Below are 22783 nucleotides of genomic sequence, written 5' to 3'. Positions count from 1 at the left end.
GCTCCATGCCGACTGACAGCTCTGGCTGCTCCATGCCGACTGACAGCTCTGGCTGCTCCATGCAGACTGACAGCTCTGGCTGCTCCATGCAGACTGGCAGCTCTGGCTGCTCCATGCAAACTGGCAGCTCTGGCTGCTCCATGCAGACTGGCAGCTCAGGCTGCGCTGAACAGGCAGGAGGCTGCGGCAGCGCTGTAGAGGAGGAAGGCTCTGGAAGTGCTGAACAGGCGGGAGACTCCAGCAGCGCAGGAGAGGAGGAAAATGCTGGCTGCGCTGAACAGGCAGGAGACTCCAGCAGTGATGTAGAGGAGGAAGGCTCTGGAAGCGCTGAACAGGTGAGGCGCACTGAAGGCCTGGTGCGTGGTGCTGGAACTGGTGGTACTGGACCGAGGACACGCACAGGAAGCCTGGTGCGGGGAGCTGCCACCGGAGGACTGTTGTTTGGAGGTGGCTCTGGATAGACCGGACCGTGCAGGCGCACTGGAGCTCTTGAGCACCGAGCCTGCCTAACCTTACCTGGCTCGATGCCCACTCTAGCCCGGCCAATACGAAGAGCTGGTATGAACCGCACCGGGCTATGCACCGGCACTGGAAACACTGTGCGCTCCATAGCATAACACGGTACCTGCCCGGTCTCTCTAGCCCCCCGGTAAGCACAGGGAGTTTGCGCAGGTCTCCTACCTGGCATAGCCATACTCCCTGTAAGCCCCCCCAATACATTTTTGGGGCTGACTCTCAAGCTTCCATCCACTTTGTCGTGCTGCCTCTTCATACCAGCGCCTCTCCGCTTTCGACGCCTCCAGTTCTTCCTTGGGGCGGCGATATTCTCCAGGGTGTGCCCATGGTCCTTTTCCGTCCAATATCTCTTCCCAAGTCCAGAAGTCCTTTGATCGCTGCTCCTCACGATTAACAGGGGGAGTTGGCTCAGGTCTGTCTCCTGACTCTGCCAGACTCTCCCTGAGCCCCCCCCCCCAAATACATTTTTGGGGCTGCTTTTCGGGCTTCCTTGCCAACCGTGTTCCCTCGTATCGTCGGCTCCTATCTCCGGCTGCCTCTGCTCTCCTAAGTGCCTCCACCTGTTCCCATGGGAGGCGATCTCTTCCGGCCAGTATCTCCTCCCAACACGTCTTCCCATGTCCATTCCTCCTTTCGCTGCTCCTGCTGTCGCTGCCTGTTACCACGCCGCTCGGTCCGGGTGTGGTGGGTGATTCTGTAACGGCGTTCGTCTGTTGAAGGAGAAGCGGACCAAAATGCAGCGTGGTGGTTACTCATGTTCTTGAATGAAGAATTGACGATACATGAAATAACTATATAAATACAAAACAACAAACGGAACGTGAAAACCTATACAGCCTGTCTAGTGAACAACTACACAGAGACAGGAACAATCACCCACGAAAACACTCACAGAATATGGCTGCCTAAATATGGTTCCCAGAGACAACGAGAATCACCTGACTCTGATTGAGAACCGCCTCAGGCAGCCATAGACTACGTCGACGCCCCACAAAACCCCAAGACAAAAAACACACCACAATAACCCATGTCACACCCTGGCCTGACCAAATATATAAAGAAAACACAAAATACTAAGACCAAGGCGTGACAGGTGGATTGCAGAGGTCTTGAAAAAGGGCGAACACTGCAAATATTGCCTCTTTGCATCAACTTCATGGAATTGTCAATAAAAGCCTTTGATACTTATGAAATGCTTGTAATTATACTTCAGTATTCTATAATAACATCTGACAAAAATATCTAGACACTGAAGCAGCAAACTTTGTGGAAATGAATATGTGTCATTCTCAAAACATTTGGCCACGACTGTTTACTGTAGCTAAGAAAGTAATGCTAAGTGTATGTTGTGTAGTAAGCTGTTAGTAGCCCATGTGCCTCACACTAATAATTTGATCCCTTGTCACCTTATAAAATGTAGCCTATAGTTCTGACTTGGCGGTGCACATTTAGCCTATAGCCTGTTTTAGAGAAATGGCATCATAGAATATTGCAAGAGCTTTCATTGTATAGTTATATATCTCCTTTATTTATCCAATGGTTCTAAGTTGGTGTACAGGGAGAACACCGTAAGAACGGCCCATGTTCTTTATTCTGTAGCTGTACATTTCAGAAGTGCAGAAAAAATTGTTATTGACTATGCCTGTCCTAGCTCGCTCATTAGTCTTCATCTAAATTATGGATTGCCTCTTATCCGCTCGTCGTCACTTTATACCATATTTTGTACATCTCAATTGTCATTAGAAACCACATTTGTTTAAGCAAGACAGCCAAATCAGCTATGTTTAAAAAAAATAAAAGGCAGTAAATGAGACTGAATGAATTGTTTCGCTGCCAGACAAGGCTCCGCTGATAGCCAGGTGTAGCAGTGATGGAACAGCTTCAGGCCCTAAGTTTGTTGTCACCGTTATAGTGCAATTAATGTATTGTTTTTGCTGGCATGCATTAAACAACTTTTTTTACCCAAGATTTACCTGCTAAAATCAGCAACTGCCTGCAAACCAAATGGAGGTGGTGGCATCGTCGAGTATCGCACATGATCACAATGCGCTGGTCTCAAATCCCTTCAACAGATGCTAGCATGGTGCCCCGTGCGGTTTAGTTCCCCCGATACTAAAACACGGTCTTGTAGTTCAAAAAGTCCAGCTTTCACACTTCAAACATATGCGCTCTGTCAAAATGGTTCCCTCTGATGTTGGCAGGCGTCATTAACGCAAGACATTGTCTTAACCAATTCTGTTCCCCCCATTGATCACATCTCGCGAATTGTTTGTTGTTGCCTATTCCCTGTGGTACGTCTGTCAATGTAGGCTACCTAGTCCACATATAGTACTTTAGAAAGTATTCAGACCCCTTGAATTTTTCCACATTGTGTTATGTTACAGCCTTATTCTAAAATGGATTTAATACGTTTTCCCCCCTCAATACTTACTGAATGCTCTGTAATTGGAGACTAAATGAGGCTATTAATCATTATAGGCTACCATTATTTTTTATTTAACTAGCCAAGTCAGTCAAGAACAAATTCTTATTTACAATGACCCCTTGCCAGCCGCCCTATGGGACTCCCAATAACGGCCGGTTGTGATACATCCTGAAATCAAACCAGGGTCTGTAGTGAAGCCTCTAGCAATGAGATGCAATGCCTTAGACTGTTGCACCACTCGGGACCCATCCTAACCACCTGCAAACCCGACGGTTGATTGACCTAAATTTCCCAAATCCCAACATGTGCACCACTTGATGCACCTTCATCCCTGTTAATCCCACAGGGAATGAGAAAGCTACCCATGTTCTGTCAATAATGGAGTGCTTGAGCCTTTAATAAACCCCTGATGTGGCTCTCTGATAGACATTTCAACTCTATACAAAAATGCTTCACCTAGTGGGCATGTACAATCCTTCAGGCAGGCTAAACTAGAGAAGAAAAATAAGTATACTAGTGACCATACAAACACTATTTCTGCTACAAATGCCACTCAGGTATTTTATTTGCAATGCTCTGTTTCCTCATCTTTTCCAGTTTCCGATGCAAAAAGAAGCAGTTATTCCTTAAATAATAAAATATTTACAAAATTCCAATAAAACTAATGAATGGAACATCTAAAGCACCCCTTTCTGCATCTCGTCAACCTGCCATTTCTGTTGGAAAAAGATACATGGCATTTTAAAGTTTACAGTACATCAGCAATTTATTTTTTATTATTTCTGAAAAATAAAACAGAAAAAAAGTGTAATATATATATGTACAGAACGCTCCTGAAATGTGATTCTACTCAGAGTAGAAAAGGCTTTCGGATCATTTCTGTTTTTCACCAAGTTGATTTCTGTAGGTTTCAAGTTTTAAATGGTGACCTTGTCATTAAGTTTCCTCTAGTTAGGTGTTTCTTTACCGATATGACAGGGGTCTCGAGAGAGAAAGCACCCAACAGTTCATCATGTAAGTACAAGAAAGGTAAAATATGAAGAATCTCAGTCAGGATTGACTACTGGGGGTGGAAGTGAAAGGATGGGTTTAAGGAAGCATACAGAAGACCCCCCTCTCCCTCCCCTCAGTAGCCATGGTCAGAGGCTAATGGTCAAAGGTCACAATCAGTCCTCCATTGTGTTTCTGTCCTCACACAGGTCCTAGTACAGCGGTAAACTGGAAGTGGGGAAAAGGGTACAGACAAAGTTCGCTCAGAACTCCAGTCAGTGGCTCCATACAGTCAGCCACATAAATTTGATGTCAGCTGATCAGCCAACATACCATGTCTGCTGCTTCTCCTTTCCACATTTAATCACCAATAGAAACACTTAAACCATGCTGCACGCTCCATAAACAAGATAGTGTTGGATCGGACATCACACGGGCGCAGCATGATACCCCACTCCTGGGGAAAAGCATGCTACATGACACCTCTACCATTGTCTCTATGCGTTTTGCGTGTCATATAGTATGTTGCATAATAGAATTGTGTCTAGAACCATAAAGAGAACAGCGTGGTGGCTTACGTTATTCAAGAACATAAAGTTAAAAGGGTTTTATACGGAATGACCGTAGTAGTTATCCCACGCGTTTACACAAGCAAAATCCGGCAGAATAATTTTTCAGGTTTATTTCATTTTCGGCGGACACTCGCCATCACAAAACTGGGAAAGGAGAGAGAATGACGAAGTGAGAGTGAGAGAAAGAGAGAGAAAGTGATTGTATGTCCCGCTCTCAATAGCCTCGTTGAGGATTGGTATCAGTCTGCAACATTAAAGAGCCAGAGTCCAAATCCCTCCTTGGCCCCCCTTGCAATACCCCTCCCTGGCCATAGAGGGGTTGTTTTAGAGTGAGGCCCGTTTAGTCTTTGTCGGACTCTTCTTCGGCATCACGGAGCCAGGTGAAGAAGGCGGTGACCGACTTGAGGGCCACACCCTTTCCAGTCTGCTCGGCTGGGTCTTTGCTGGACTCCCACCTGTAAAAGGCCTCCTCTTTGATCACGTCCTCGTCGTAAAGCGTGTCAAAGAACATCCGCAGCAGATCTGGTGAAGGGAGGGTGACAGGAAGAGATGATGGTTAAGCTTCATAATCATGACTCATGAACATTGATAGAGAATAGCCACAACACATTAGCTAGGCAGAGAAGAGCAAATCACTATATACTCCCTCCATCCCATTTCTTAGTCACACAAACCACCAAAACTCATTTTAAACAAAAATAAAGTATCTATATATATATATTATTTTTTATAAGACTAGACAGTTGGCTGGAATGTGAAAAACAAACTCTAATCAAAATGTGAAGAAACTGCCACGATGTGGATATTCACTATAAAAAACATTAGAATGGAGGTTCTGAGCCTCTCGAGTGGCGCTCTAAGGAACTACATCGCAGTGCTTGAGGTGTCACTATAGACCCGGGTTAAATCCCAGGCTGTGTTGCAGCCTGCCGCGACGGGGAGACCAATGAGGCAGCGCACAATTGGCCCACCGTCGTCCGGGTTAGGGGAGGGTTTGGCCGGCCGGGATGTCCTACGAGCTCTAGCGACTGCTTGTGGCGGGCTGGACTCATGCACGCTGACTTCGGTCACCAGCTGTACAGTGATTCCTCCCGACACATTGGTGTGGCTGGCCTCCAGGGTTAAGCGAGCAGTGTGTCAAGAAGCAGTGCGGCTTTGGAGGGTCGTATTTCGGAGGACACACGGCTCTCGACATTCGCCTCTCCCAAGTCCATAGGGGAGTTGCAACGATGAGACAAGACTAACTAACAATTGGATATCACAAAATTGGGAAGAAAACCGGGTAAAAGTACAAAAAAAATACAAATGTAGGTTCTGTATCTGAGCTGGTGATTGGCTGTGTCAGAAGAGACTACAGCCAATGAATAGGCAAAGATGTTTACTTTACGAGCACACTAGCACACCAGGACAATGAGGTTGTAAAGGCGTGACTCTAGCCTCGCTATCCACAATCATACACAACCTCACAGAACTGAGGTGAGAGACACTGCGGTGCTATACTGTACTCACTGGCAGGTTGCTCCATGTGCACCATGAGGGCCTGGAGGGCATAGAGGGCCTGCAGTTCCTTCTTCTCGTCACTCAGGTACCGCTGCAGCAGCTTTGCCCTCTGGGTAATCTGCTCCACGTCCACCTTGTATGGGTTCTCACCTGGACGGAGGGAAGCAAGGAGAGATGGAGAGTGAGTGCCTAGAGAAACTAAGATTCAGAGTGCTTAGTCACAGTTACAGGGTTGCCGGTGTTATTGCAGGGTACAGTGAAAGTCGAAGGTTCCGAGCACTAACATGCAGGACTAAGTGACATACAAAGGGAGAATGGATGGATGTGTTTTTCCTCCTTAGTCTCCAACCAGTTAACCCTTTTCTTAGGGATATTAACCCAAAGTTAGACTGGCACAAACTACCAACACTCATTCTACACCCAACTTGATGCCCTCATTGCCAATCAGACATAGATATCAGCAATTGAGGATAGAACCAGAAAATGGAAACGTTCTGCCACTGAAGACAAAGCACTGGACTTTATGTCCCTCCATAACACAGAGGACAGGGTGCATGCCAAGAAAGGAGGTTGGCGTTGTTAAGCTATGCAAACAGAAGGGCCCGAGATATGGGCTCGGAATGCATACTCACATATAACGGCTGACTGGCAAATGGATGTCATCAGAGAGCGCACAAACTGGTTGGCGGACGTCTGCTGTTCGTCCAGGTTGGCCTGTAGGTGAGATGATAAACAGTTACCACACAGAGACTGGTTTCCCAAGAGTAAAATGGTGGTGCCTAGAATGCAAATCAAGCTCATTCAATTTACCTCTTGATACTCAGACAGTTGCATACGCGCACACACACACACACACCCCCACAAATCCCCACCACGGACGGACACACACACCCCACCACGGACGGACACAAACCCCCCACAACGGACACACACACAAACCCCACAACGGACACACACACACACCACCAGGCCACACACACACCAGGACACACACACACATCCCCCCCCACCACGGACACACACAAACCCCCCCACCACACCAGGACACACACAGGAGAAGACAGACCTGGACCCAGTCTCTGATGCGCTGGTTGTTAGCCTTGTCCTGGATCAGTCTGTCAAGCTGTTTGCTAAGCTCCTCCCCACTCATGGTTGTCTTCTGATTGGTCCCGTCTGACTTCTCCCCCAGGGTAAACTCAATTTTCTGGAAAGAGAACACACCATAGGATGACATTAAGAACACTATCTCTATGGAACACACACTCATAGAACGAGACAGTAAACCCATCAACGTTTCCTCTCATTTATAAAGGACAGTCATATTTTCAGTGGTCCATCCTTAAATGGCACAGTCAGATTGCGTGGCCCCAACTAAACATTTCATCAGCAAATACGTACAAAAGATCAGCAATAAACCCCATTGTCCCCCACTGACCTGTTCAGTCACAAACATGTTGACATCCTCGTCCTCTGGCAGGAAGTCTCTCCAGTTGAGCCCCGCCTCCATCCACATACCGCCCACCTTCTTATGGGTCTAACACAGAAACAATATTTATATACACACACAGCATATAAAACATAAGGAACACCTGCTCTTTCCATGACAGACTGACCAGGTGAAAGCTATGATCCCTTATTGATGTCACTTGTTAAATCAAATCCACTTCAAATCAATGTAGATGAAGGAGAGGAGACAGGTTAAAGAAGGGTTTTAAAGCCTTGAGACAATTAAGACATGGATTGTGTATAGGTTCCATTCAGAGGGTGAATGGACAAGACACAAAATGTAAGTGCCTTTGAACGGTTTGGTAGAAGACACATAGGTTAGACTGTCAAGAAGAGCAACGCTTCTGGATTTTCCCGTGTATCAAGAATGGTCCACCACCCAAAGGATATCCAGCCAACTTGACAACTGTGGGAGGCATTGGCGTCAACACGGTTCAGCATCCCTGTGGAACACTATACCTTGTAGAGTCCATGCCCTGACGAACTGAGGCTGTTTTGGGGCAGGGTTCCTAATGTTTTGTACATTCAGTGCCTCCAGAAAATATTCATATCCCTTGACTTATTTCACATTTATTTCACATTTTGTTGTGTTAGCCTGAATTCAAAATGGATTAAACAGATGTTTCTCACCCATCTACCATATTGCCAAAGTGAAAACATGTTTTTTGAAATTCTAGCAAACAAATGGATTGAAAATGAAATATAAATCTAATTTACATAAGTATTCATACCCTTGAGTCAATACGTTAGTCACCTTTGGCAGCAATTACAGTTTTGAGTCTCAAAGAGCTTTGCACATCTGGATTGTACAATATTTGCCCATTATTCCTTTCAAAATTCTGCTCTGTCAAAACTGGTTGTGGATCATTGCTAGATTTTCAAGCAGATTTGAGTAAAAACTGTAGCTTGGCCACTCAAACCACTGTCTTCTTGGTAAGCAACTCCAGTGTATATACGGCCTTGTGTTTTAGGTTATTGCCCTGCTGAAGGTGAATTCATCTCCCAGTGTCTGGTAGAAAGCAGACTGAACCAGGTTTTCCTCTAGGATTTTGCCTGTGTTTAGCTCCATTCTGTTTATTTTTTATCCTGAAAAACTCTCCAGTCCTTTGGGACTACAAGCATTCCCATAACACATTTTATTGAGGTGTAACTACAACGTTGTTGATCCATCCTCAGTTCTCCACTCACAACCATTAAACTCTGGTACTGTTTCAAAGTCACCATTGATCTCATGGTGAAATCTCGGAGAGGTTTCCTTCCCCTCCGGCAACTGAGTTAGGAAGGACGCCTTTGAACTTTGTAGCGACTGTGTATTGATACACTATCCAAAGTGTAAAATGAATAACTGCACCATGCTCTAAGGGTTATTAGCTTCTTCTTTTTTTACCCATCTATCAATAGGTGCCCTTCTATGCAAGGATTTTTTTACTCCTGAACTTACTCCTGAACCATAACAAAAGGGGTTGAATACTTATTGACTCACAACATTTCAGCTTAAAATGTTTTATTAATATATATACATATTTTTAAATAATTCCATGTTGACATTATGGGGTAGCATGGCCAGTGACAAAAATCTCAATGTAGTCCATTTCTTATTCAGGCTGTAACGCCAAAATGTGGAACAAGTCAAGGGGTGTGAATACTTTCTGAAGGCGCTGTGTGTGTGTGGTCAACACATACAGACATCTTCAAATGTGCACAATGCACCACTCATGGACATGGTTCCACACATTTCAAACACATACAAAGTTGTATATCTATCTGGTACAGGATTCTTCAAACCTACCGTCCTGTAGGTTCACTACAACCATAATCTAGCACACTGGATTCTAATAATTAGCTGGTTGATAAGCTGAATCAGGTTAGTTACAACTGGGGTTGGATTGAACACATACAGGAGGGTAGCTCTCCAGGAACAGTGTTTGAGAGCCCTGATCTAGTATAATACACATGGCGTTCATACAGACACTCACCATTTCTTTACAGAGTAAGTTGAGGATGTGCACCAGCAGCACACCGGCCTTACGCAGGGGAATCAGGGGCTTGGAGATCTCTCTGTAGACACACATACAGCAGCAAGGTTATTGGGCACACTCTTCAAGTAGAACTGACAGCGTTTTAACTACTTTGCAGATATGAAACAAACAGACAATCATAATCAGTCAAAAATATCAAATTCCCAATGTATGCTACAAAACCAACTTCATAAGAGGTTTTAAAAATAGGTTCTATTTGACTCAAAATGTCTAATTACAAATTCACCAATACATATCTTGGAACTCCAACAAATATTGCTATCAGGTTGTAAATCCCATCTGTCCTGGTACATCGCTAACTTCCTTTAGCCATTCAGGATGCTCTGTTTCAGGTTCAATTACTCAATATTTTGGACAAAAAGGGACGGATGAAACCAGGGCTGGGTATGTCTATACAATCAAACTAGCATAGGCAGGCAATGATCACAAGTCAGTTATAACATGGGTAATAGGCTAGCTTATCTATTTATGTAGCCATTTACTTTGCAAGCTAAAAACACAGAGCCCAACGTTAGCTAGCTAGCTGTTGGGAGAGTAAAAAAATAAATGTTGCCTGAGATTGTATTGATGAGGTCCCTGAAACAGTAACAGTTGGTTTAATTCTTGCAAGTGATATGGGGTGGAAGCTATTGAAGTTTTTAACAAGTATTTTTTATACATTAAGAAAATACATTCTTTGAAAACAGTCAAAGTAAAAAAAATACAATAGCAATTGCCATAGATTGGACAGGTGAGGTCCCTGAACTACTCATGGACGCAATTGAAGTTCTCTGTAAAGTGAAATAAAATGTCAAAAAATTAATTGCTGTGGATTCTAGAGCAGAGGTCTCCGAACAAAGTCATACTTATTTGAGAGCTATATGTCATGTAGGCGTTGCAGTTTTAAGACGGTCCCTTAACCCTCTGAGCGGGGGAGAGCAACGTTTTACGAATCTACTGTTCCCTCGGTAGCGTTTAGCTCATCTCGCTCTGGCTAAGAGTTGTTGCACAGGTAACTGAGGGAGAGCACCTACCTTTTCATGGTTGTTTGATCAATATGACTGTTAAGTTCCCAAATATAAGAGGACTCCCGAGTGGTATTGACATATTTGCAGAAATCCATTCAGGTGTATTTTGGCAAATGTGTTCTATTGATCTAAAGTCGGCTGTTGCTAGTGCCTGTAAACACACAGTCCAGTTCAAAGTGAATGATGACGTGCCCGTGTAAGTAGCTTCATTTGTCGCTAGAATCTTTTACCAATAGAAGTCGCTGGAGGGGTCTGAAAACTTGATAAATATTGTAGTGTGTCAAATGGCTTATTAGCATATAAGCCTACAGTAGCTCTGATTGGCTATGGTGCACTGGTCTACGTGGACTCCGGTCCTGGACAAGACAGATGTTTTTATTAGGATGTATTTACTGCAGTATCTATTCATTGTCCAAACACAAGTCAGCTATCTCATTCTATATTGCTATAGAATTGTCACAAATTCATATCTATACGTCATTCCCAAACATTCTATGAATTTATGAAAAGTGAAAATTACCATCTCTTGTCAGATAACTATTCATCAATAAGTGAAGCATCAGTCAAAGCCTTCTGGCATCAACACTTACATGACAGTGACCTCCAGAGTTTGGGCCTACGCAGCCTATAAAGTCTGGGCCTCACCTGAAAAGCTGTCCCATGGGGATGCCTCCCTCGTGGAGCATGGGGTTGATGAGCTCAGACAGGTATTGCCAGATGTGGGGGATGTCTATGGCCATGTCCTCAGCCACCTCCAAGATCTCTTGGAGCCTATGATGAAAACACACAACCAGGTGAAAACCTTACTCATAGCATACACACATGCACTAACATTGACCCTTTTAAATTATTTTCTCTAACAAGCACATAGTACTTTTGTGGCACTGCTCTGTCGACACCCAATAGATGTGGGAGTTGATAAAAATTGGGTTTGTTTTCAAAATTCTTTGTGGGTCTGTGTAATCTGAGGGAAATATGTCTCTCTAATATGGTCATACATTTGGCAGGTTAGGAAGTGCAGCTCAGCTTCCACCTAATTTTGTGGGCAGTGTGCACATAGCCTGTCTTCTCTTGAGAGCCATGTCTGCCTACTGCGGCCTTTCTCACTAGCAAGGCTATGCTCACTGAGTCTGTACATAGTCAAATTTCCATACATTTTGGGTCAGTCACAGTGGTCAGGTATTCTGACACTGTGTACTCTGTTTAGGGACAAATAGCATTCTAGTTTGCTCTGACTTTTTGTTAATTCATTCTAATGTATCAAGTAATTATCTTTTTGTTTTCTCATGATTTGTTTGGATCTAATTGTGTTGCGGTCCTGGGGCTCTGTGGGGTGTGTTTGTGAACAGAACCCCAGGACCAGCTTGCTTAGGGGACTCTTCTCTAGGTTCATCTCTGTAGGTGATGGTTTTGTTATGAAGGTTTGGGAATCGCTTCCTTTTAGGTGGTTATAGAATTTAACGTCTCTTTTCTGAATATTGATCATTAGCGGGTATGGGCCTAATTGTGACTCATTTCAGGAAACTAGGCGTATGTCGGGCGTCACTACTTCACATTTGAACGTAAACTTAATTTTTAAAAATCAAAATGTGTTTATTGGCAGAAATGCCTTCTGGAACATATGAACTTTCATGTGCCTTAATAACAAACTTGTAACTCATCTGTAAAAACTAATAAAATTGTTAAAATTACGAGCCTAGTTGGTTTAGCCACGGAATAAAGACCGCAACCTTCCCGTTAGCCATGATTGGTTGAGATAATGAGTGGGCTGGACATGCCAAGAGACAAGTTCGGGTTGGTCTGCCATGTAACACGCTTCTGCCTAGAATGAGCTGGTCAGTATGTGTAGGTAATCCTTTCTAACGCAGCTTTAAAAAATATATATATATATCACGTAGTAGAACTGCATAAGTGTTGCTCTCCACTTTCTGGAGGACCGAGTTTTAAAATCAGTGGAATTAGAGTATGGTAGCTAAGGAGAAAATTCTGGCGTTTGATTGCAAATATGCAGACGGAGTCGAAGACACAGAAGGCTGTGTTGTATAAAACACCTGTCTCCAGATTACATCTTCAAACTAAGGGAAACCATGGCATCTGTGACAGAGAGGGAGCAGCATCCATCCATGTATAACAGGTAAGAGAGTCTAGCTGGCTACATTTTCAGATATTATGCGTTTAAAATGGTCAGAAAGTGGTTTTCTTTTTACATTTCTCACTCCCTACCTCCCACCCAGCACCCTCTCTCTCCCTACCCCCCTCCCTCGCTCTTCCCAAGGACCTCCCCAGTCTGTCTCTCTCTCAAGCACACAACCTGGTCTCTAGGGAAGTACTACACATACTCCCCCTTACCCTTTGTAGTACTCTGTTGTGGGTAGGGTGCCAGCCTTGATGAGCTGGTGCAGCAGCAGGCCCATGCGTTCTCTGGCGATGGCGCTGCGCTCCAGAGTGTTCTCCAGACCGTTCCGCACAAACACAAAGAGCAGCGGGGCGCTGTTCAGCTCCACTACACACTGCAGTGCCTCCTACAGGGCCGGAGGGGGAAGGACAGGAGTTTAGTAAACAGCAGTTAGCTTTACTATGGCCTCCAAATGTGTGTGTGTATATTTGTCATTGACATGAAACTGATGATGCGTGAGTGAGCATGTCATTGAGATGGAGGTGTGTGTACCTTCATGTCATTGAGATGGAGGTGTGTGTACCTTCATGTCATTGAGATGGGTGTGTGTACCTTCATGTCATTGAGATGGAGGTGTGTGTACCTTCATGTCATTGAGATGGAGGTGTGTGTACCTTCATGTCATTGAGATGGAGTGTGTGTGTACCTTCATGTCATTGAGATGGAGGTGTGTGTACCTTCATGTCATTGAGATGGAGGTGTGTGTACCTTCATGTCATTGAGATGGAGGTGTGTGTACCTTCATGTCATTGAGATGGAGGTGTGTGTACCTTCATGTCATTGAGATGGGTGTGTGTGTGTACCTTCATGTCATTGAGATGGAGGTGTGTGTACCTTCATGTCATTGAGATGGAGGTGTGTGTACCTTCATGTCATTGAGATGGGTGTGTGTGTACCTTCATGTCATTGAGATGGAGGTGTGTGTGTACCTTCATGTCATTGAGATGGAGGTGTGTGTACCTTCATGTCATTGAGATGGAGGTGTGTGTACCTTCATGTCATTGAGATGGGTGTGTGTACCTTCATGTCATTGAGATGGAGGTGTGTGTACCTTCATGTCATTGAGATGGAGTGTGTGTGTACCTTCATGTCATTGAGATGGAGGTGTGTGTACCTTCATGTCATTGAGATGGAGGTGTGTGTACCTTCATGTCATTGAGATGGAGGTGTGTGTACCTTCATGTCATTGAGATGGAGGTGTGTGTACCTTCATGTCATTGAGATGGAGGTGTGTGTACCTTCATGTCATTGAGATGGAGGTGTGTGTGTACCTTCATGTCATTGAGATGGGTGTGTGTACCTTCATGTCATTGAGATGGAGGTGTGTGTACCTTCATGTCATTGAGATGGGTGTGTGTGTACCTTCATGTCATTGAGATGGAGGTGTGTGTACCTTCATGTCATTGAGATGGAGGTGTGTGTACCTTCATGTCATTGAGATGGAGGTGTGTGTACCTTCATGTCATTGAGATGGGTGTGTGTACCTTCATGTCATTGAGATGGAGGTGTGTGTGTACCTTCATGTCATTGAGATGGAGGTGTGTGTACCTTCATGTCATTGAGATGGAGGTGTGTGTACCTTCATGTCATTGAGATGGAGGTGTGTGTGTACCTTCATGTCATTGAGATGGAGGTGTGTGTACCTTCATGTCATTGAGATGGAGGTACTCCTCGATGATGGCGCTGGACTTCTTCTCCAGCTCCTCCTCAGTCACGGCCGGTTTGGTCGGAGCATCGGGGGGAGGGGTGGGGGCTGTCTCACGCTTCACTGCACAGATACAACACAAACCATAGTCAGATTAACACACACTAGTATATACTAACACAGACAATTATACATAACCACACAGTTATACACTAACACACATCATACACTAAGAGTGTATAAATGTATCCAATGTGAGCGCATGCGTGGATGTGTATGCAAAGGCAGTGTGTCAAGTTGCATGTGTATGTGTTGTAGTGTGTGTATGCAGTCTGTGTGTATAATCTCCTACCAACAACCTCCTTGCTGGGAGCCCTGTCCCGGCTACCGCTGCCTCCCCGGCTACCGCTGCCTCCCCGGTCTCTGTCGTCAGTCATGCTGGCTACGCGCCGGACGGGGGGTTCCGTAGGGGTGCAACTATCGCCCCTACGCTCTTCTGTCTCACGGCTGAAGCTGCGCTTAGTGATAGGGGGGCGGGCGTCGCGACTGCCACCACGCTCGTCACGACTGCTGTCGTGCCGCTCGAAGTGGTCAAACCTGTCCCGGTCACGACTGGAGCTGGACCTACAGAAGGGGGGGGAGAGAGCAAGCTTTACGAGGGGAGAGAGCGAGCTTTACGATGGGGGGGAGCGTTACGAGAAAAAGGGGGAGCGTTACGAGCGGGAGAGAGCGATCGTTACGAGCGAGAGAGAGAGCGATCGTTACGAGAGAGCGATCGTTACCAGAGAGCGATCGTTACCAGAGAGCGATCGTTACGAGCGAGAGCGATCGTTACGAGAGAGAGCGATCATTACGAGCGAGAGCGATCGTTACGAGCGAGAGCGATCGTTACGAGCGAGAGAGAGAGCGATCGTTACGAGCGAGAGAGAGAGCGATCGTTACGAGCGAGAGAGAGCGATCGTTACGAGCGAGAGAGAGCGATCGTTACGAGTGAGAGAGAGCGATCGTTACGAGCGAGAGAGAGCGATCGTTACGAGCGAGAGAGAGCGATCGTTACGAGCGAGAGAAAGCGATCGTTACGAGCGAGAGAGAGATCGCTACGAGCGAGCGATCGTTACGAGTGAGAGAGAGCGATCGTTACGAGCGGGAGAGAGCGCTCGATCGTTACGAGAGAGAGAGCGATCGTTACGAGAGAGAGAGCGATCCTTACGAGAGAGAGCAATCGTTACGAGAGAGAGCGACCGTTACGAGAGAGAGCGACCGTTACGAGAGAGAGCGACCGTTACACGAGAGAGAGAGCGATCGTTACACGAGAGAGCGACCGTTACACGAGAGAGAGCGATCGTTACACGAGAGAGAGAGCGATCGTTACACGAGAGAGAGCGATCGTTACGAGAGAGAGCGATCGTTACGAGAGAGCGATCATTACGAGAGAGAGCGACCGTTACGAGAGAGAGCGACCATTACGAGAGAGAGAGAGCGATCGTTACACGAGAGAGAGAGAGCGATCGTTACACGAGAGAGAGAGCGATCGTTACAAGAGAGAGAGCGCGACCTTTACGAGAGAGAGCGCGCGACCGTTGCGAGAGAGAGCGCGCGACCGTTGCGAGAGAGAGCGCGCGACCGTTACGAGAGAGAGCGCGATCGTACGATCGTTACGAGAGAGGGAGAGCGATCGTTACGAGAGGGAGAGCGATCGTTACGAGAGAGAGAGCGATCGTTACGAGAGAGGGAGAGCGACCGTTACGAGAGAGAGCGATCGTTACGAGAGAGAGCAATCGTTACGAGAGAGAGCAATCGTTACGAGAGAGAGCAATCGTTACGAGAGAGAGCAATCGTTACGAGAGAGAGCAATCGTTACGAGAGAGAGCAATCGTTACGAGAGAGAGCAATCGTTACGAGAGAGAGCAATCGTTACGAGAGAGAGCAATCGTTACGGGGGGGGGCGAGTAGAGAGGGGGGGGCGTGTAGAGAGGGGGGGCGTGTAGAGAGGGGGGAGAGAGCGTGTAGAGAGGGGAGAGAGACGGGAGAGCGCATTACGAGCAAGAGGGGGGAGAGAGCGCGTTACAAGCAAGAGGGGGGAGAGAGCGCGTTATGAGCGAGAGGGGGAGAGAGCGCGTTACGAGCGAGAGGGGGAGAGAGAGCGTTACGAGCGAGAGGGGGAGAGCACGTTGAGGGAATAGGCGAGAGGAGAGAGATATGAAAGAGGAAAGAAACAAGGGAGAGAAATAGAAGAGATGGGAAAGTGGGGGAAGAAAGAGAAAGAGGTAGAAAATAGGTGTGTAAGCGAGTCGGGCAGAGAGAAAGAGAGAAGTGGTGGAGATTAAGATCAGGAAGGAGAGGAAGGAAGAATAGAGAGAAAAAAGGAAAAATAGAAAGAGCAGTAGTGACCTCTGGGGTACCCTGCGGTCAGCGTCTGAGGAGGATGCTGGTGGAGCTGAAGGCTGCAGGGCAGAGAAACGGTTGCCGGTGGCCGGACGGCCAGTCTCCGCTGCGAGAGAGAGAGAAATTATAATTCTATACAAAGAATTTGAAACTATAAAAGCTGAAGAAAAAAATCTAATATTTATTGGGTGAAAAGCCAAAATGTGCAGTTTTGTGCAGTTCCCCTTCTGATGACCAGGTGGCGAATCGCATCTCTGCATGTCTGGCAGACATATCAGTGTGGATGACGGATCACCACCTCAAGCTGAACCTCGGCAAGACGGAGCTGCTCTTCCTCCCGGGGAAGGACTGCCCGTTCCATGATCTCGCCATCACGGTTGACAACTCCATTGTGTCCTCCTCCCAGAGCGCTAAGAACCTTGGCGTGATCCTGGACAACACCCTGTCGTTCTCAACTAACATCAAGGCGGTGGCCCGTTCCTGTAGGTTCATGCTCTACAACATCCGCAGAGTACGACCCTGCCTCACACACAGGAAGCGGCGCAGGTCCTAATCCAGGCACTTGTCATCTCCCGTCTGGATTACTGCAACTCGCTGTTGGCTGGGCTCCCTGCCTGTGCCATTAAACCCCTACAACTCATTCAGAACGCCGCAGCCCGTCTGGTGTTCAACCTTCCCAAGTTCTCTCACGTCACCCCGCTCCTCCGCTCTCTCCACTGGCTTCCAGTTGAAGCTCGCATCCGCTACAAGACCATGGTGCTTGCCTACGGAGCTGTGAGGGGAACGGCACCTCAGTACCTCCAGGCTCTGATCAGGCCCTACACCCAAACAAGGGCACTGCGTTCATCCACCTCTGGCCTGCTCGCCTCCCTACCACTGAGGAAGTACAGTTCCCGCTCAGCCCAGTCAAAACTGTTCGCTGCTCTGGCCCCCAATGGTGGAACAAACCCCTCACGATGCCAGGACAGCGGAGTCAATCACCACCTTCCGGAGACACCTGAAACCCCACCTCTTTAAGGAATACCTAGGATAGGATAAAGTAATCCTTCTCACCCCCCCCCTTAAAAGATTTAGATGCACTATTGTAAAGTGGCTGTTCCACTGGATGTCATAAGGTGAATGCACCAATTTGTAAGTCGCTCTGGATAAGAGCGTCTGCTAAATGACTTAAATGTAAATGTAATGTAAATGTAAAGTCGATAATATTTCCCGTTTTGTTTTGTCTTTCATACCATGTCATGTGTCTTCTCAGTCATGTTGACACTGGTCCACTACCATTGTTTTAATGTATTGTTGTTCTCATTAATATTGTTGTTGTTGTTAATGGTAATCCCATGTCCACTACTACTATTATTATTATTATTATTGCTGTTGGTCCGACCATTTATTGCCCTCTCTCTCTCGCGCGCTCCCTCTCTCTCGCTCGCTCGCTCCCTCTCTCTCTCGCGCGCGCTCCCCCTCTCTCGCTCCCTCTCTCTCTCCCGCTCGCTCCCTCTCTCTCGCGCTCGCTCGCTCCCTCTCTCTCGCGCTCGCTCCCTCTCTCTCGCGCTCGCTCGCTCCCTCCCTCTCGCTCGCTCGCTCCCTCTCTCTCTCTCGCTCGCTCCCTCTCGCTCCCCCTTTCTCTCTCACGCGCAAGCGTGAGCTCCCCTCTTGCACGCTCCTCTCTCTCGCGCGCGCGCTCCCCTCTCTCTCTCGCTCTCTCTCGCGCTCCCTCTCTCTCTCGCGCGCGCGCTCCCCCTCTCTCTCGCGCGCTCCCCTCTCTCTCTCGCGCGCGCGCTCCCCTCTCTCTCGCTGCGCTCCCTCTCTCTCGAGCGCGCGCTCCTCTCTCGCGCTCCCCTCTCTCTCTCGCGCGCTCGCTCCTCTCTCTCGCGCTCGCTCCCCTCTCTCTCGCTCCCCTCTCTCTCTCGCGCTCCCTCTCTCGCTCTTCTCGCGCGCTCCCCTCTCTCTCGCTCGCTCCCTCGCGCGCGCGCTCCCCTCTCTCTCTCGCGCGCGCGCTCCTCCCCTCTCTCTCGCGCTCGCGCTCCCCCCTCTCTCGCGCGCGCGCTCCCCTCTCTCGCGCGCTCCCCTCTCTCTCGCGCGCTCCTCTCTCTCTCGCGCACGCTCCCCTCCCCTCTGCGCACGCGCCCCCCCACTGCGCGCGCCCTCTCTCTCTCGCGCCTCTCTCTCTCTCTCGCGCTCCCTCTCTCTCTCTCTCCCACTCGCGCGCTCCCTCTCTCTCTCGCGCGCTCCCCACTGCGCGCGCCCCCCTCTCTCTCGCGCGCTCCCTCTCTCGCGCGCGCGCCCTCTCTCTCTCTCGCGCTCCCTCTCTCTCGCGCGCCCCCTCTCTCTCTCGCGCGCCCCTCTCTCTCTCGCTCCCTCTCTCTCTCTCGCGCTCCCCCTCTCTCTCTCTCGCGCTCTCCCTCTCTCTCTCTCGCGCTCCCCTCTCTCTCCTCCCTCTCTCTCTCTCTCTCGCTCCTCTCTCTCGCGCGCTCCCCTCTCTCTCTCGCTCGCTCCCCTCTCTCTCTCGCTCTCCCTCTCTCTCTCTCTCCCCTCTCTCTCTCGCGCTCCCCTCTCTCTCTCGCGCTCCCCTCTCTCTCTCGCGCGCTCCCCTCTCTCTCTCTCGCGCGCTCCCCCTCTCTCTCTCTCTCGCGCTCCCCGCGCTCCCCCTCTCTCTCTCTCGCGCTCCCCCTCTCTCTCTCGCGCTCCCTCTCTCTCGCGCGCGCTCCCCTCTCTCTCCCCTCTCTCTCGCTCCCCCTCTCTCTCGCGCGCTCCCCTCTCCTCTCTCGCGCGCGCTCCCCTCTCTCTCGCGCTCCCCCTCTCTCTCTCTCCCCTCTCTCTCGAGCGCGCGCTCCCCTCTCTCTCTCGCGCGCGCTCCCCTCTCTCTCTCTCGCGCGCTCCCCTCTCTCTCTCTCACGCGCGCTCCCCTCTCTCTCTCTCGCTCCCCTCTCTCTCTCTCGCGCTCCCCCTCTCTCGTGCTCCCCCTCTCTCCCCTCTCCCCTCTCGTGCTCCCCCTCTCTCTCGCGCTCCCCTCTCTCGCGCTCCCCCTCTCTCTCGCGCTCCCCCCCTCTCTCTCTCCCGCTCCTCCCTCTCTCTCGGCTCCCCCTCTCTCTCTCGCGCTCCCCCTCTCTCTCGCCCCTCTCTCCCTCTCTCTCGCTCCCTCCCTCTCTCCCTCTCTCTCTCTCGCTCTCCCTCTCTCTCTCTCCCCTCTCTCTCGCGCTCCCCCTCTCTCTCTCTCTCTCTTGCGCCCCTCTCTCCCCTCTCGCTCCCCTCTCTCTCGCGCGCTCCCCCTCTCGCGCTCCCCCTCTCGCGCTCCCCCTCTCGCGCTCCCCCTCTCTCGCGCTCCCCCTCTCGCGCTCCCCCTCTCGCTCCCCTCTCCCCCCCTCTCTCGCGCGCTCCCCCTCTCTCCCCCTCTCTCTCTCCCCTCCCCTCTCTCGCGCGCTCGCTCCCCTCTCTCTCGCGCTCGCTCCCCTCTCTCTCGCGCTCGCTCCCCTCTCTCTCGCGCTCGCTTCCCTCGCTCAAAAAAAATTACAGACCTCTACATGCTTTGTAAGTAGGAAAACCTGCAAAATCGTCAGTGTATTAAATACTTGTTCTCACCACTGTATACATATATTTTTTTTTAATCGCCAAACCGGTGTCCAGAAATACCGATTTCTAATTGTTATGAAAACTTGAAATCGGCCCTAATTAATCGGCCTTTCCAATTAATCTGTCGACCTATAGTCTCCAAGAGACTCCATGTTTAGTCTTGCCCGTGTGTGTGTGTTTGAACGTGCCCCTACCTGGTTCAGCTCCGGTGGCAGGCTTGGCTCCTGTGGTGCCTCCACTGCTGCCCTTGCCCCAGCTGCCCCACATGCCCTTACCCCCGAGCTGGGGAGCAAGAAGCTGGTTGCTGAAGTCCAGAGCACCAGGCTAGTGGGGGAAGAGGTTAAGAGAGCAGAGGTGATATACCAAAATGATATCCATCTCAGTGGGTCTTGACTTGGTAAAACATCTGATAAAACATGTCTAATAAAGTAAAGGAAGTCCAACCAGCATGACATCCAGGCAAAGCATTCAGACATCACAACTCTCCACCTTGTCATGCTCTATATGGCAAATATAAAAAGCATCCTTGTGAGCCACAAAAAGGCAATATGTACAATTTGTTTACATTCCCACCCAGAATGAGGAACCCCATGTGTTGGTAATGTAGTGAAAACACAGGTTCCTTTAGTAGTTCTAAACATTAAGAAACTCTCCCCTCACCTTAGTGATCTTGCTGAGCCGGCTGGTATCGATGGGTCTGTTCTTAGTGGAGATGGGCACTGTGTTCCAGCCCTCGTCCTGGGGCTGGCTGCCCCTTCCCACCTGCTGGCCCCCGCGGCCCGCCTGATCCCTTCCTCCTCTGTCTCCCCCCCTCCCGTCTCTTCCCCCTCCACCACCTCCTCGTCCTCCTCCGTCGTTCCTTGACATGAGCTGCTGCTGAACCTTGACCTGCTGCATGTGTTCCTCCTGCTCAGCATCCTTGTGGATCTGGTCAATGGTCTTAGGACCCTGCTCCCCCCGCCGGGGCACCCAGCCACTCTGGTGGAGGGAGAGGGAGGGAGATGACTCTTTAAAGTCTAAGATAAGCAATGCTGCTTCAGGGCCATATGGTTAATTACTATAGTAATTAATGTGATGCCATGATGGTAATGATACTATTTCACAGAAGACAAATAAACAGAAGGAGGAAAAGCAAAAGAAAGCTAGAGAGATACTTGAATCAGTTATAGAACCCATTGCACGTCACAGTTGTGAGGTCTGGGGTCCACTCACCAACCAAGAATTCACAAAATGGGACAAACACCAAATTGAGAGACTGCATGCAGTGTACAACATAAAACACCAAATAATGCATTCAGAGCAGAATGAGGCCAAAACCCGCTAATGATCAAAACCCAGATAAGAGCTGTTAAATTCTACAACCAACTAAAAGGAAGCGATTCCCAAACGTCCCCTTATCAAGATCCTGTCGTTTAAAGATATTTGGATTTTTACGAATTAACTCCAAATAAATCCAATAACTTCACATCTCCATTGTAAAGGGTTTACACACCGTTTCCCATGCTTCCCACCTGTGGGTCATTAAGACACTAACAGCTTGCAAACGGTAGGCACAGTTATGAAAACTTAGGTCACCAGAGACGCCTTTCTACTGACTCTGAAAAACACCAAAAGAAAGATGCCCAGGGTCCCTGCACATCTGCGTGAACGTGCCTTAGGCATGCTGCAATGAGGCTTGAGGACTGCAGATGAGGCCAGGGAAGAAATTGCAATGTGCGTACTGTGAGACGCCTAAGACAACGCTACGTTGTGACACGACGGACAGCTGATCGTCCTCGGAGTGGCAGACCACATGTAACAACACCTGGACAGGATCGGTACATCCGATCATCACACCTGCGGGACAGGTACAGGATGGCAACAACAACTGCCCGAGTTACACCAGGAACGCACAATTCCTCCATCAGTGCTCAGACTGTCCGCAATAGGCTGAACTGAGAGCTTGTAGGCTTGTTGTAAGGCAGGTCCTCACCAGACATCACCGGCAACGTCACCTATGGGCACAGCCCCACCGTTGCTGGACCAGACAGGACTGGCAAAAAGTGCTTTTCACTGACGAGTCACGGTTTTGCCTCACCATGGGTGAAGGTCGGATTCATGTTTATCATCGAAGGAATGAGCGTTACACCGAGGCTTGTACTCTGGAGCGGGATCGATTTGGAGGCGGAGGGTCCGTCATGGTCTGGGGAGGTGTGTCACAGCATCATCGGACTGAGCTTGTTGTCATTGCAGGCAATCTCGACGCTGTGCGCTACAGGGAAGACATCCTCCTCCCTCATGTGGTACCCTTCCTGCAGGCTCATCCTGACATGACCCTCCAGCATGACAATGCCACCAGCCATAATGCTCGTTCTGTGTGTGATTTCCTGCAAGACAGGAATGTCAGTGTTCTGCCATGGCCAGCGAAGATCCCAAATCTCAATCCCATTGAGCACGTCTGGGACCTGTTGGATCA

At 48.8% G+C, this 22783-nt stretch overlaps 1 protein-coding gene, 1 long non-coding RNA gene, 1 other non-coding gene and 1 pseudogene across 12 annotated transcripts in view; 1 reads left to right on the top strand and 3 right to left on the bottom strand.

Moving 5' to 3' along the window:
• Window positions 1-3488: 3488 nt before the first annotated feature.
• LOC118394586 (eukaryotic translation initiation factor 4 gamma 1) overlaps window positions 3489-22783 on the bottom strand; it is a 47483-nt gene continuing 28188 nt past the window's right edge. For all 10 annotated transcript variants that reach the window (XM_052463574.1, XM_052463578.1, XM_052463573.1 and 7 more), the window contains 13 exons: window positions 20989-21306; window positions 20523-20652; window positions 16768-16867; window positions 14729-15000; window positions 14375-14499; window positions 12905-13077; window positions 11201-11326; window positions 9486-9567; window positions 7439-7537; window positions 7070-7207; window positions 6636-6717; window positions 6013-6153; window positions 3489-5025 (listed from right to left, as the gene is read on the bottom strand). In XM_052463574.1, coding sequence (XP_052319534.1) covers window positions 4844-5025; window positions 6013-6153; window positions 6636-6717; window positions 7070-7207; window positions 7439-7537; window positions 9486-9567; window positions 11201-11326; window positions 12905-13077; window positions 14375-14499; window positions 14729-15000; window positions 16768-16867; window positions 20523-20652; window positions 20989-21306 — 1968 coding nt within the window. In that variant the 3' untranslated portion in view covers window positions 3489-4843. The remainder of the gene's footprint in view (window positions 5026-6012; window positions 6154-6635; window positions 6718-7069; window positions 7208-7438; window positions 7538-9485; window positions 9568-11200; window positions 11327-12904; window positions 13078-14374; window positions 14500-14728; window positions 15001-16767; window positions 16868-20522; window positions 20653-20988; window positions 21307-22783) is intronic.
• On the bottom strand, window positions 5816-5946 carry LOC118375254 (small nucleolar RNA SNORA3/SNORA45 family). The gene has a single exon (XR_004823764.1). It is a non-coding gene; the product is annotated as a small nucleolar RNA SNORA3/SNORA45 family (small nucleolar RNA).
• On the bottom strand, window positions 6454-6573 carry LOC118375253 (uncharacterized; annotated as a pseudogene).
• Window positions 13859-14476, top strand: LOC127907619 (uncharacterized). The gene is made up of 3 exons (XR_008065173.1): window positions 13859-13990; window positions 14115-14269; window positions 14332-14476. It is a non-coding gene; the product is annotated as an uncharacterized LOC127907619 (long non-coding RNA).

Source organism: Oncorhynchus keta, chromosome 15 (assembly GCF_023373465.1).
Source record: "Oncorhynchus keta strain PuntledgeMale-10-30-2019 chromosome 15, Oket_V2, whole genome shotgun sequence".
In the NCBI taxonomy this organism is placed as follows: Eukaryota; Metazoa; Chordata; class Actinopteri; order Salmoniformes; family Salmonidae; genus Oncorhynchus; species Oncorhynchus keta.
The sequence above is the reverse complement of the archived record's forward strand: the minus strand, read 5'-3'. Positions and strand labels throughout refer to the sequence as shown.